A 12,644-nucleotide genomic window follows, 5' to 3' on the forward strand; every position below is an offset into this window, starting at 1 on the left:
AAAATTGTTTTTCTCCTATTCTATCTGGAAACTTTACATTGGTAACTTATTTCTACACTATTGTTACAGTCTAGGGGGCAAAAAAAAAAGGAAATGAAAAGGAAAGGAAAGGTGATTAGTGAAAATGTTATTAGTGATCCAAGAGCAGTGTTCTGCCAGTCTTGGTGACTTATTTGGGAAGGGAGTATTCAAGATGCTAATATATAACATCTATTTATTGGTGATATTCCAGTGCTCTGGCACATAAACAGCCATTAATCTCATCCTAAGTTATATTCCCATTTACTGCTCTAGAAATTACCTTAGTATTTGGGTGTAGGAGAACAATTCAATTCTGAACTGTTACTTACCCTGTGAGAGGTTTAACAACCTGCTTGCCTGGTTTAATGGTGCAAGATTGCTGCTGGAAAGGTCAAGGGCTGGAAGTTCAGTCATTTGCACTTTTTCAAGTTGTCTGTGCATCAAGTCAGAGGCTGGCTCTGGCACTCTGGAAATGGCCGTGCAGGCAAAAGCAGAGGGGACTCCCACCTGGAGTGCAGCAGGCAGCTCCTGTCCCTGAATGAAGTGCCTGCTGCTTCCAGGCAGCCAGGGAGGGCAGATGCTCTGGAAGGGTGCAGCATTAACCCCAGCCAAGCTCTGAGTCTGCTGGCAGCAGACCAGTGCTGCTTGCCTCCTGGTGGTCTCCCTGCTGTGGGGAATGCTTGTCCAGGCTGAGCTGGAAGAGAGGTGGACACCACCCTTCCTGCTCTCCTTCCCGTGACTAGAGTGCCACTGTTCATTCTCTGCTGTCAGAAACAGTGCTCAGGAAAATGTAGGTGCGTAGAAATTGCAGCCTTTCTGATTGCAAAAAAAATCTCTGTTCATCAACTCCACAGGGAGATTTTCCAGGCTTAAGCCATTCATTCATATCTAAGTCTGAGAAAATTCACGCTTTACAATAAAGCATTTGAGGAATGTATTCCTCTATATTTACCACAATGTTTAGAAATATGTCCTTGAAAAATATCAAGAACACAGACTCCACAAAACTGCAAACTCTGCTAAGTTCCAGTCTGATAGAGATCACAATAATCAGTGAGTACAAAGCCTCCATGAGCATGGTTAACTGGACAAACAACAAACTCAGTGAGGGCTGTGGGCAAGAAGAGAGTGCTTTGTCTCCATCCCCAGTGTTACTGCTGCATCCATGTAGAAAAGCCCCATGTACCCATGGGGGCAATATGTGAAGCTCAGCAGCCCCTTGGAAAGTCAGGACAATTGACTGGGGATTCAGGACTGCAAACTTCTTTTTGCTTCCTTTGTGTGAAGGCTTTAGGGACTAATACTGCTTTTATTGATGTCAAAGCTGAGACTCACACTGTAACAGGAGGAGGTCCAAGGCCTATACTCACAGATATATGAAAGTGTTACAGAACTGGAACAGCCTTATTAAGATCAATGCAGGTACTCAAGTCCTATAGGAATAATGTATATTTATAAATAATAAGATGATAGATTCTATAGGGCCCTTTGAAATTCTGAGCACATTTTTTGTAGGAGCTCAGAGAATGGGTTTTGGCTTGATTTTCATTTAATCTTGTGATTGCATATTACACTTTCTAGAACTGGTTGCTTCCAGGAGACCTCAGAGCCTCCGAGTCATCTGTGACAGGTAAGCTACCTATAACAGCAATGTCAAAATTGCCTCTGGGTTTATTTGTTTCTTTGTGCAATCATTTAACTTGAAATGAGCTCTTTTGGCAAGCTCAGGAAGAGCAGGGTGGCTCTGTAGTAACAAGCAGATCTAACATCAGTTAAGCAACTGATTTTGAGAGATCGCAGCAAAGGTAGACACATAGTGGGTTTAATATTCTCAGAGGAGTAGTGATTATTCTGAGATAAGCAGTGATTCAGTGACTTTGTGTGCAGCTTTCTGTGGGGCACAGTTCAATTGAGAAGGTCATACTTTCCCAGGCCCTCTTGCCCAGACTGAGGACAGACTTCACACTGTCCCAATTTTCATTTTTGAAAACAGACTGGAGGAATGTTGCTCAAGAGCAGTAAGGAAGACATGCTAGGACAGCATTTTCATGAGACAATGAAATAATCTTGTGATTAGCTAGGAGGGGAAAAATCACATTCTTAGTGGCCAAAGCTATGAGATGAAGGCCATGGTTACACACACAGCTTGACCAGACACACCAGCACTGCTGAATCACTCCCTAGTGTGCTGAGGGAAGGGAGTGTTTTTCAGGCACATACGGAGACACACACACACACAATGGATATATATGTATCAGTGAAAGAAATTTAAAATCAGACAAAGTGCCCTAACCTAGCTGAGGGAGTCATTCAAATCAAATCCCCCTAAAATGATTTTGAGGCACACAGCAGGTTTTATAGATAGGTAGGAAAAGACGAGACAGGATTTGTCATCAAGATTGTGTACATGAAGATGCCAATAATCAAATATCCGTTGAGGACATAACCACATTTTTCATTGCTGTTTATTAACTGTTCAGTTGATTGCTTGGGATCCAGCCCTGCTAGGGGGGACATGTGCTGCTCTTTAGAGCAGGATTTCCCAGATGCTGTTCTAAATGGCTGAACAAACATGCTATAGTTTTCAGCAAAGCACAGGTTACTGAAATGCCAGCCATTGTCACGCACAGCTTGAGAAACACAGAAGGCTCAATATGTCCCAAACCCTTATAATGCAGGTCCTGGAACAGAACAAATCCTCTCTCAGCCTGAACAAAGAAATAAGTATATTCCTTGTGACTGTGCTATACTGCATTTCTGCTTTTTGGCCATAATCCTTTGACAGACCCCACTTCAGGTCAAACCAAGAGGCTGGCCTAGCACATCCATGGCAGAGCTCTGGGCTGAATGTGGGCCAGCTCCAGCTCTGCCTTAGAGTCCTGGTTCTGCCATGGCCAAAGAACTGCCTTGGAATGCTCAGCTTGGGAGAAGGAAAGAGCTGCTTCATACAGACTGCTCAGCCACGACTCTCCATGGACAATTAAGAAATCAAAAGGGAGCTCTCCACAGAGCTTGGCCACCACCAGGAAGCCTGAGCCATGGTGGGAGGCACAGAACTGTGTTGCTGCCCAGAGTGGGAGCCTGCAGCAGCAGAGACCACGGGGCAGAAGGTCTCCAGCAAGAACCTGCCATGGCAAGGGCAGCCTGTCATGCAGCTCTAGCAAGAGGCCTCAGACAGGATGCTTTGGCTCCCTGTCCCATCCCTGGTCCCCAAGGAAGGGGAACTTGAGCTGTTTTTCTGGAGGTGAAAATTCAGCAATTATCTACCACAGTGAGCCCAGATACCTTCTACAAATTTGTTTCTCAGGGTCTCTTCTTCTCCTTCTGTCTTGGTGTTTTTTCCTCTTCTTTTATATTTTACATTTTATCTCCTCAAAACAAAAATGTCAGCATGTCAAATGTTCTGTATAGGGAGGGGGAGTGCAGGAGCAGGGGGATCCCAGCTCCTGATGTCACTTGGAGGGGAAGCACCGCTGGGGGCAAGGGAGGAAGCACAACAGGCCATGCTCTGAAGCTGAAATGTGATCAGAACAAACAAACAAAGTAAAAGCTGTAAAACTAAATGACTATTTTTATTTGTTTCCTTGTTGGTTTGTTTTTGCTCTTCCACTTCCTTGTCCCCAGCTGTGTGCTCCTCTAGGGAGCAGCCACTTGGCATTGGTGTTTGCTGGGCATGGAGCATATGTGTATTACATTTATTTGAAGCACTCATCCTGAGAAACAGATTCTTCTCTGTGAATCCCCAACACAATTTACAACCAGCTGCACTACTGGTACTGGGGTAGGAGAAGAGGAAATGGTATTTTCTTTAGGTTTATTAGGTTTGACCTCTAGTCTTCTCATTGGGCCAGTCACATTATTTTTTACATTTGGATTGTCACTGCAAACTGATACCACCAAACTCTGATATTACAGTTATAACATGTAAAATAGAGTCTCCTCAGCATCATTTCCCCTTTCACTTACAACCTTCTTTTTAAAAAACAGAAATAGGTTTTCAAAATTTGTCTGTAAACATGAGTTTGAGCTGAAATCCTGGATGCATATGCCCCAACACAGTCAAACTCAGATGGAAAAGCAAATGTCCTGCAAAGCTGCGTAGCTGGGGTGGGTTTATCCAGCTCCCCTGTGTCCCTCCACTATCTTTGCCTCAAGCTGAGAAGGGCTGGGTCATGTTCTGGTTCCAGCTTTCTGGCTCATCCTCATCTCCTGTGCTATTTTTTCTTTTGTTTCCCTAGGATGAGCAGGGTGCCAGCAGCAGAGAATTTGGCCTCCAGGATGCTCACAGCCTTCCCTCAAGGCCGAATCTCTGCACAAGATGCACTTCTTCATGGCTTCTTCAGCCCTCTGCCTCCTCAGCTCTACCAGGTCCCTGCTGGTGAGTTAACTCTCTATTCCATCTCACCAAGAAAGAGCTGCTGCACGTGCTATTTACTGTGAGTTTCCTCTCTATTTTGAAAGTCTCTGCCATTCACCTGGATGTCTCTTTTCTGCCTGCACTCCCTCCCCACTCCTATAAGCTGCAAAGCTTACATCCTGTGACAGATTTGACACCTTGTTTTTCTGTTTTCTTCTACTTGACCACTGTGTTAATACTACTAGCCCCTGATGAGCTGCTACCATAGCCCTCTGCAAAGCAGAGGTGTATATGCTTTGACAGGTCATCTCTCCCCCATTCTGTAACCCCAAGGGCCTGGATGTTTCCCCAGCTCACACTGTGCATTCAGTGTAACTCACTCGCTGCTCCCTCCTGATGTCCTGAATTCCCATCTGCTCAGCATGGTTTGCTAGCCCCAATTCCCTTGGACTGCTCCTCCCACTCCCTTTTGATGTTGAGACAGCTGTTCCTTGTACCCTGTCACACCAGTTCTCCCTCAGTTTTACCTTGCTCCCTTCTCTTAAGCACACAGCTGCAAACACAATTGTGCCTCTCCTGGCCTGAGCTGACAAAAAATACAGGGTCTGCCAAGCTGCAGTTCTGCTCCTCACTAGGGAAAGCTCCCTCCTACTGGGCTGCAGGCCAAAGGGACCTTGCATTCTCTGTTGCCTCCTGGGCACCCTGTACACTAGTTACTTTGGTGGTGTTTTTTAAGATAGGGGCGATTAAGAAAAAACCTTCATGGACTGTGTTGTCAAGCTATTGGAAAACCAAATTTCTGGCTCCTGCGACACATCCCAAGTGGAGAAGCAGCCAGTTAGCATCTCTCCCAATCCCCCAAACTGCTGCCCTTCAGAAGGTGCTCTGTGTGTGTATGCGCTTGAGCGAGAGACATCTGCATTCCTTTTCTGTTCACCCAGCCACAGAGCACAAATCTACTTTGACACTTTCAGAAAAATGAAAAGATGGAATCTCGCAGGAGCCTGCCTGTGCCGGGGGGGGAGGAGGGGAGCACGCACAGCAGGAGGGAAGTTGACTTTTCTTTATACATATAGGGTTTTTTCCATGCAGAGTTTAAATTATGCCTGATAAAAGGAGTTTCGTGGATGTTTCAGTTCTTTCAAACCCTCCTGGCTTCCTCCCAATTAAATGAGGTTTGTCAAAGCCACAGGGCTCTGCTGCTGCCAGAGAGGCGGACAAGCACTTCCCGCAGTGACATCTCCAATCCCCAAGGGAGAAGATGAAAGTGTCAGTGCTGAGAGAGAGAGAGAGAAGGGAGAGAGAGAGAGAGAGAGAGAGGAAAAAACAGGTACAGAGACAGACAGTGTGAGAGAAAGGGAGAGAGTGAGGAGAAAGAGAAGGAATGAGAAAACAGATTGGCATAATGTGTCAGTCTCTCCGATATGCTGCCAGTGAGGGGACAGATTCCTTTCACCTGGGTTTAGGCACCATCCCATATTTATTATCCCCCATATTGCAGCAAGAAGTGTCGTGTGGACAGGAAACTGCATGGTGTTATCATAGCAACCAATGTGCTGAGAACAGAATCAAAGTGCACAGGGCAGAAACAAGTACAGTACGATCATGCAAGACCATATTCATGAGTGACTCATTAAGCCTGTAAAATTTAGGCTATTCTGAATAATTCCCCATGTAACCATTCCTATTGCCATAATTGTTTAAGACATTTGCTCTCTTGTGTCACTTTGGCATAACACTCTTTTGGAATTTAACTGTATCATTTTAAAATTCTTGTTGCTATGATAACAGTGCAGATTTTAAATATATTCTGTTTCCACTTTGTTCTGGAGGATGCTGGCTATTAGTTGCCATCCTCTGAAAGGGACAGTTAAAGCAGAAGGGCAGAATGTGATCTGGAGATGAAAGGTGAAAGAAGAGGGGTTTAATCCCAAGGTGTGTAAGAGAGTAAGAGGGAAACAAGATTTGAAAAAATAAAAGATTCTCTTAAAAATTATTCTCTGTTTTTATGAAATAATTGTATCCATAACTGTCCTTTTTATAAGTTGTTATGACAAGCTGGAAGCTAGAGGATGTTTTTCAAAGGTCAGCTCCTGGGAAAAAATAATTGGAGAAATCACTGTTTCGAAGTTAAGTACCCCTCCAAATAACATGTTTCTGATTCCTAGGGGGAATGTTAATGGTGAGAGGCTGCCTGCTGCCCCTGGGAAGGGGGAGAGGGAGCACAGGGCTCTTTGCTTCCTCCAGAGCAGCTCCTACAGAGTGGAACAGGTTGCTGTTGCTATGCTCATCTGAGCGCAAAGTGCTGGGAAAAAAGAGTAGCCTGTGCTCTAAGGGAAGAAGAAGGTTCTCTGCCCTCTGAGTGGGACTGGCCCACAGATGGGCCTCTCCTACAGCTGCTCATTCCTGTGCCTGTAGCTCTAGGAGGAGATTCCTGAGGTCCAGGTTCAAACATTGCTCATCATCTCGGTGGCCTTAATTCTACATGTGCCACCAGCACCTCTGCATATAGAAACAGAGAGAGGTGCAGGGGTTTCTTCAGCTTCCTTTCCTTTAGGCTAGTAGCCTAAGGGGTGGCAGTGATGACCTTTGTAAAACCGGAGCATTTGCAGTCCTTTTTCTGGCCAGAGCCAATCCTGAGACAATTATCTTTGTGCAGTGCAGCCCTGCATTGCAGCAGCTCTGATGAAACTTCATTCTAACCCTTTGCCACCTGCTAAAGCAGAATGTTTTCTGTCCAATTAATCCCTCCTGGAAGAAAGATGAGATCCTTGAATCAAGAGAGCACGAGCTGTGCTCTCAACTCAGTGTCAGTCCCGAAGTGCAAAAGGGCCTTCTGAGGAGGTATCTCACTCTGTTGTCAGACAGGTCAGACACAGTAACAATTGCAGCTTATTATTCTTAGTTATAGATTTGGTTTATTTTCCCGCTCTTTTCCCCTCCAATGCTTTAGAGCAGAAGGGAAGGAAAGCAGTGGGATTTGGGGTTATCAACAATGCACTCCCAAGAAAACACAGTGCAAGAAGAGCTCTGGCCAAACCTCACAGACACAGGGGCCAGGGAGGCCTGAGCTGGCAGCTCAGATCCTTTCCCCACCAGACCAATGCCCAGTCTCAGGAGAGACCTTTCTCTCAGTGTAGGAGACGTTCAACCCTGGCTGTACCCTCAGCACAGCAGTCAGTACATTCTAGTACATGTTCCATCAGGATTGTGTGTTGCATGGATGGGATCTCAGCTTGACTAGTTGGGTACAAATGATCTCTTAATTGTTATCTCCCCCAGCAACACAAAATCAGTGCACCAGGTGATGAAGACACTGTACCATTTCTCCTGAAACAGTCCACTATTCAGCCTTTTAGGGACAAGGAGGAGGAGGAGGGAGGCTTGATGTTGACAGTCATTTTAATGTCTGTTGCATCTAAACTAAGACAAAGCAAGTCAGTAAGTGTGGGCAATGAGGAGGTTAAGGCTGCAAGCCATTGCCTACTACAAATCCCATTCCTGTTGAGATTAGCCAGCACTGGGAAATGTTATTGCAGGGGACATATAAAGAAGAGCTGGCTTTCATCATCCCTTGTTTGGGTTGGCCGGTTTCCCTCGGTTCTCCTACATAGCTAAAAGGTTCATACAGTTCATACTTGATTTTTTTTACCACTTTGCTTTGTGACTTCTGTACACAGCAAACAGATATCCTTCACTGTAAGTCAGATACAGACACCTAGAAAGTTCCTACCAGGTGTATGAGTCTGGTTTATAATGTGTCTTAATACGGGAATAAACCAAAGCTGGTGATGAGCAGGAAATCAGCTGCCCCTCCTAAGCCAGAAGCATTCTTATCTGTGAGGTGATAAATCTTCACTTAACTCAGGAAACCACCCCCCTTCACCTGGTGTGATCCCCACAGTGGAAGATGTGCTTGCCTTCATACTGACAGGACATGAAAGTTTTGTATTGTGTCATTAAGCCACCACCCTAGGAAAGAGCTGTTGCAACATCACAGCAGATGCTTGCCAAGTGCACAGGGCCCTGGACATGTTGCCCTGTTGAAGCTTTTCCCTGCATGCTGTCCTGGGGCAGCCATTGTGCTGGGCACTGTTTAGGAGCACGGGGCAAAGGGGAAGATGGGAAAAGGAAAATTTCCTTTGCTCACTCCACAGCTCCTGCTCTTGCAAAAGCAATTGGCGCAAAGTTTGGCCCACATGACTTGTGGAAACAAAGTCCTACAGACATGGATCAAATGCTCTGACTCCCATTGATCTCAGGCCAGAGAATCTCTATAAAGGTCTTATTGTTCAGGGAGACAAACCACTCTTGGGGGGAGTGCTGTTAATACCGTTCGTGGAGGCAGACGCTATTGCATCAGAGGTTAGCAGATGTTTTTCTGTGTTTTGTCTAATTGCAAGTTATAGCTGAGGTTTCTTTAACTTCCATTTTCCCTTTAACACTCTTAAATGCAAATCTGAAAAGATTTAGTTGTCTTGTTTGCTGTGAAAAGACATCCAGACTGGAAGTCTCACATAGTCATTTCCCATCCTCAGGTGCACTTGTGACTTCACCCAGTTATCAGCAGAAAAGAGTAAATAGGGAGGTAGTGATCAGATTTCTAAGGCACAAAAGTTAAAGCTAAGTTTGAGATTGTGACAGCAAGCAACCATGAGCATAGGAACTCAATTAGCCTGAAAGACAACTATCTCATTATCTTTCCTAAAATGATATAAATACATAAGAATATAAAAATTTAAAATAAACTCTCTATTGACTGTCTAGATGACTGAATTTCACTGCTCAATTTCTTTAAACACCCACTTTAGTATTTATTTATTCTAAGCGTGAAGCAGCTACGATAATTAGACTGTCAGATTTGGTAAGTTAATGAGGAGTCACTGGAGTGGAAGGTTTTGCATTTGTGAGATTGCTGAAGGAGAGAAGCTCTGTGCCTTCGCTCTATCTCTTTTTTCTTTTTCTTTTTTTCCCCTCTGCTGGGTGGGAAGGAGAGAGCTTGGCAGTGCGCAGATCCATTTGAATCCTTTTGATTAGTGGGTTGCCTTCCTACCACTGTTCTACCAAATAGTGTTTTGCTGGTTGCTCCAAGAAAAAGAAAAAGAAAAAAGAAAAGAAACTGCAGATGAGATTTCTAGAGAAGAGTGTCTAGATTAAAGAAATAATTTTCCAAAAACAATCAGAAGGAATGCAGCTGTAAGAAATGGGATCTTGAATTCGTTTATATTGCAGCTAATGTCACAGGAGAGCATTAAGAAAGCAGCACAATGAAGGAAAAGGACCCTTTTGCAGCTTTCTCTTTAACCTGATTTTTCCACAGGACAATCAGTGCTCACAGTTCCAGGGGTGAGACTGCAACCTGAAATCTGTGACCTGTTTGCTTCTTATGGAAAAGGCCGTGTCTCGGGAGGTTTGAGCAAGTTTTGGTAGAAACCATGGATGACTGAATAATTGTTGGGTAAGCATGTAGTTGCCATTGTCAAAGCTGCTGCCATCACCCTTAGGACATGAATTCCTTTGTGTATTGAAGGCGGGGGGGAAAACAGATTTGATACTCAGGGATCAACGATCACATCCAGGGTGAGAACAAAGTGGGAAATCTCATATTCAGAGAGAAGAGATCAGCAAGCCAATGGCCCCCAATGGACAATGTTCAGTGGTATCATGGGAGGTTTGGATTTGTTTTGTCATATTGCCAAGTCTCAGACCAGTGCCCTTTCCTCCAATGCCTCTGCAGTCAAAGTATTGCTTCATTCCCCATTGCTTAAACTGACCAAATTGCTTTGTTCTCCTTTGTCCTTGCCTACTGAGTTCACATTTCATACCTTACTTGTTTTGATTTCACACTCATTGGAACCTGAGCAGAGCTAGGCAAAATCTCCTTATCTTGTAATATCTTGGGTTTTAATTAATCACTATTTTAATGTCAGGTTTCAAAATTATGCTTCAGCATCAATATTTTTCATCTTTTTGTTACAGAAGACCAAAAGGTCACTTAAAATCACTGTTATTAAAAAAAATTACCGGAAAATATCTTTTCATTATATCCTGTCTCTTTGTTTACTTTGTGCATTTGTTAGCAGCATGTGTCCTGTCAGTGCCGCTGCTGGGTGTGTGCTTGCAGGGCAGTGCTTGCAGACCTGGAAACTGATTTTGAGGCCAAATTAGTTTGACTGTGTTATTGTCTGCCAAGCTAAGAGGCAGCCTTAGGACAGCAGGACGCACCTCAGCTACCCATCTGTACCCCTTTCAAATGCATGTGGATGCTGTACCTGCTATAGGATCAGGTCCCAGCACACAGTGCCTGGTCTCACAGCCTCTCTACCCCTTCTGCCCACACCATGTAGACAACAGCAGGCAGAGGGGCCAGCCTGGAATCCTTTGAAGAAAGACCTGACACTGCCAGTGCTGTGACCAGATTGTGTTTTGGAAGAAGCTTGAATGCCTTCCCTGCTCACCTGCTCAGCTGAGTGCAGACAGGATGGCTTTTCCCTCTCTGTGATCAGACAGGAACTAATCCTGCCAGAAAAGCTGGCTGTCAGTTCCACTAAGGCTTCTGGGGCAACTCACTTGAGGAGGGCACTCATGCATCAATGTTCTATGAACTTGGATTTGGCCCATTTTAAACGATTTAGAGATCGTTTCACAAATATATCATTTAAAATAGTGAAAGCATGCAATAGTAGGAGAAACTCTTAACATTTTTTGTTATATATTAACCTGTCCTCAAGATGATTGTGTCCCTTTTTTTTTAGCTGCTTACAAAGCATGCTAGACAAGCTTAAATGTCAACTCAAGTTTTCTTCTGTAGTTCATTGCAGGAAAACATTCTATATGTGATGGTGTTCATACTATTAATTCTCTTTTTAAAAAAGGTATCTGGATTCAGACATGCAAGCAAGGTTACAGTAATTTTTCTGTCATTTTAATAGGCTACCAACGGAAAGCAGGGGCTTCTGTATGCTTTTTCAAATCTAATGAGAGGCAGATAGGCATCTAAAGCACAACAGCCTCACGTTGGCACATGAGAGAAAGGAATTTCCTGGGAACATAATGAAATTGGCCAGCCTTCCTTCCTTTGCCAACCTGACTAAAGTTACAAAAATAGACAAAACCAAAAAAAACTAAACATACTAGGCTCCTTCTTGAATCCATGGGCCCTGAGCAACACAACAAGGGACAAAACATCATCACAGACTCCTCCTTGTTCTCCTTCTGGTTTCAGGAAAAGATGAGATACTGTCAGTTGTCTATCCCAGGTTGATATATACTCCATGCCAACACTCCACCCATTTTCTGCCCTATTCCACCCACCACTTTCCCTCTACCTGCTGAGGAGGAACATATGGGTCATTGGAATCTGCTACTGTTCTCATTCTGCCTCTCAAAATAAATATTCAAATATCTAATGCTGCACCTTCTACATGTGTGTGATACTGTACCAGCTAAGTGTAGTTGAATCTACAGGAAGAGAAAAGCCTGTTTTAAACCAAATGTTGACAAGCAGAATAACTGAAGGCACTAGCCCTGCAGAATATTTGTAATTGGGATTTATTTTTCTTTTTGATTCAGGACTTAGGATATGGATTTTTTCCCCTCACAGAGTTCCTCTGCAATAGGGGCAGATTGTACCCTCCCTTACACCAAAGACCTTTGAAATAACTCCTTATATTGACAAAATAAAGAAAAGTCTTTGAGATTATAAAACAAGGACACAGTTTGAGGGGTGGGGTGTGTGTTTTTCAGAAGTCACCTTTCAGTAGAAGGGAATGAAATTGTGCAGATGTCTTGCCTTTTGTTTTTCAGAAAGCAATGTCAGAAGGATTGACTTGGCAACGAAGAGGTAACAGCACAGTCTGGACAGTGGACTTGCAGAATATACTCAGCCATGTGTCACTTAATAGAGAGCTCCCTGGACCAGAAGATCGATGTACAAACAGGACAGATGGGGACTGACAATTGAAAGAATGTAGAGGCTCATCCAAGGCTTACAGAGACCTGTCATTCCTGGGGTATGCCTACAATCTCCTTCAACAAAAGAGCTCCTGAGGGAAGGAGGGGATTAGTCAAAAGTTGAGTGAAGTCTCCAGGGAAGATGGTTTCTTGGATAGAGTTGTCAACAAAAGGAATTGTTTAAGACTGTTTGTGATAATTTCCTAGAGGGAGCTTCTGCCATTACTAACAGGATTACCAGCATACTGGTTCCACACCAGCAGAGCATTAGACATGTGCATTGCAGACTGGTTGCTTAGAGCTGAATTCAGGG

At 44.1% G+C, this 12,644-nt stretch overlaps 1 protein-coding gene across 1 annotated transcript in view; it reads left to right on the forward strand.

Moving 5' to 3' along the window:
- Positions 1-12,326, forward strand: part of CDK15 (cyclin dependent kinase 15) — a 36,701-nt gene extending 24,375 nt beyond the window's left edge. Inside the window, exons 11-14 of the mRNA XM_059476184.1 lie at positions 1,603-1,651; positions 4,260-4,399; positions 9,699-9,836; positions 12,185-12,326. Of these exons, the coding sequence (XP_059332167.1) occupies positions 1,603-1,651; positions 4,260-4,399; positions 9,699-9,808 (299 nt within the window). The 3' untranslated portion in view covers positions 9,809-9,836; positions 12,185-12,326. The remainder of the gene's footprint in view (positions 1-1,602; positions 1,652-4,259; positions 4,400-9,698; positions 9,837-12,184) is intronic.
- The last annotated feature ends 318 nt before the right edge of the window (positions 12,327-12,644 follow it).

Source organism: Ammospiza nelsoni, chromosome 7 (assembly GCF_027579445.1).
Source record: "Ammospiza nelsoni isolate bAmmNel1 chromosome 7, bAmmNel1.pri, whole genome shotgun sequence".
Classification (NCBI taxonomy): domain Eukaryota; kingdom Metazoa; phylum Chordata; class Aves; order Passeriformes; family Passerellidae; genus Ammospiza; species Ammospiza nelsoni.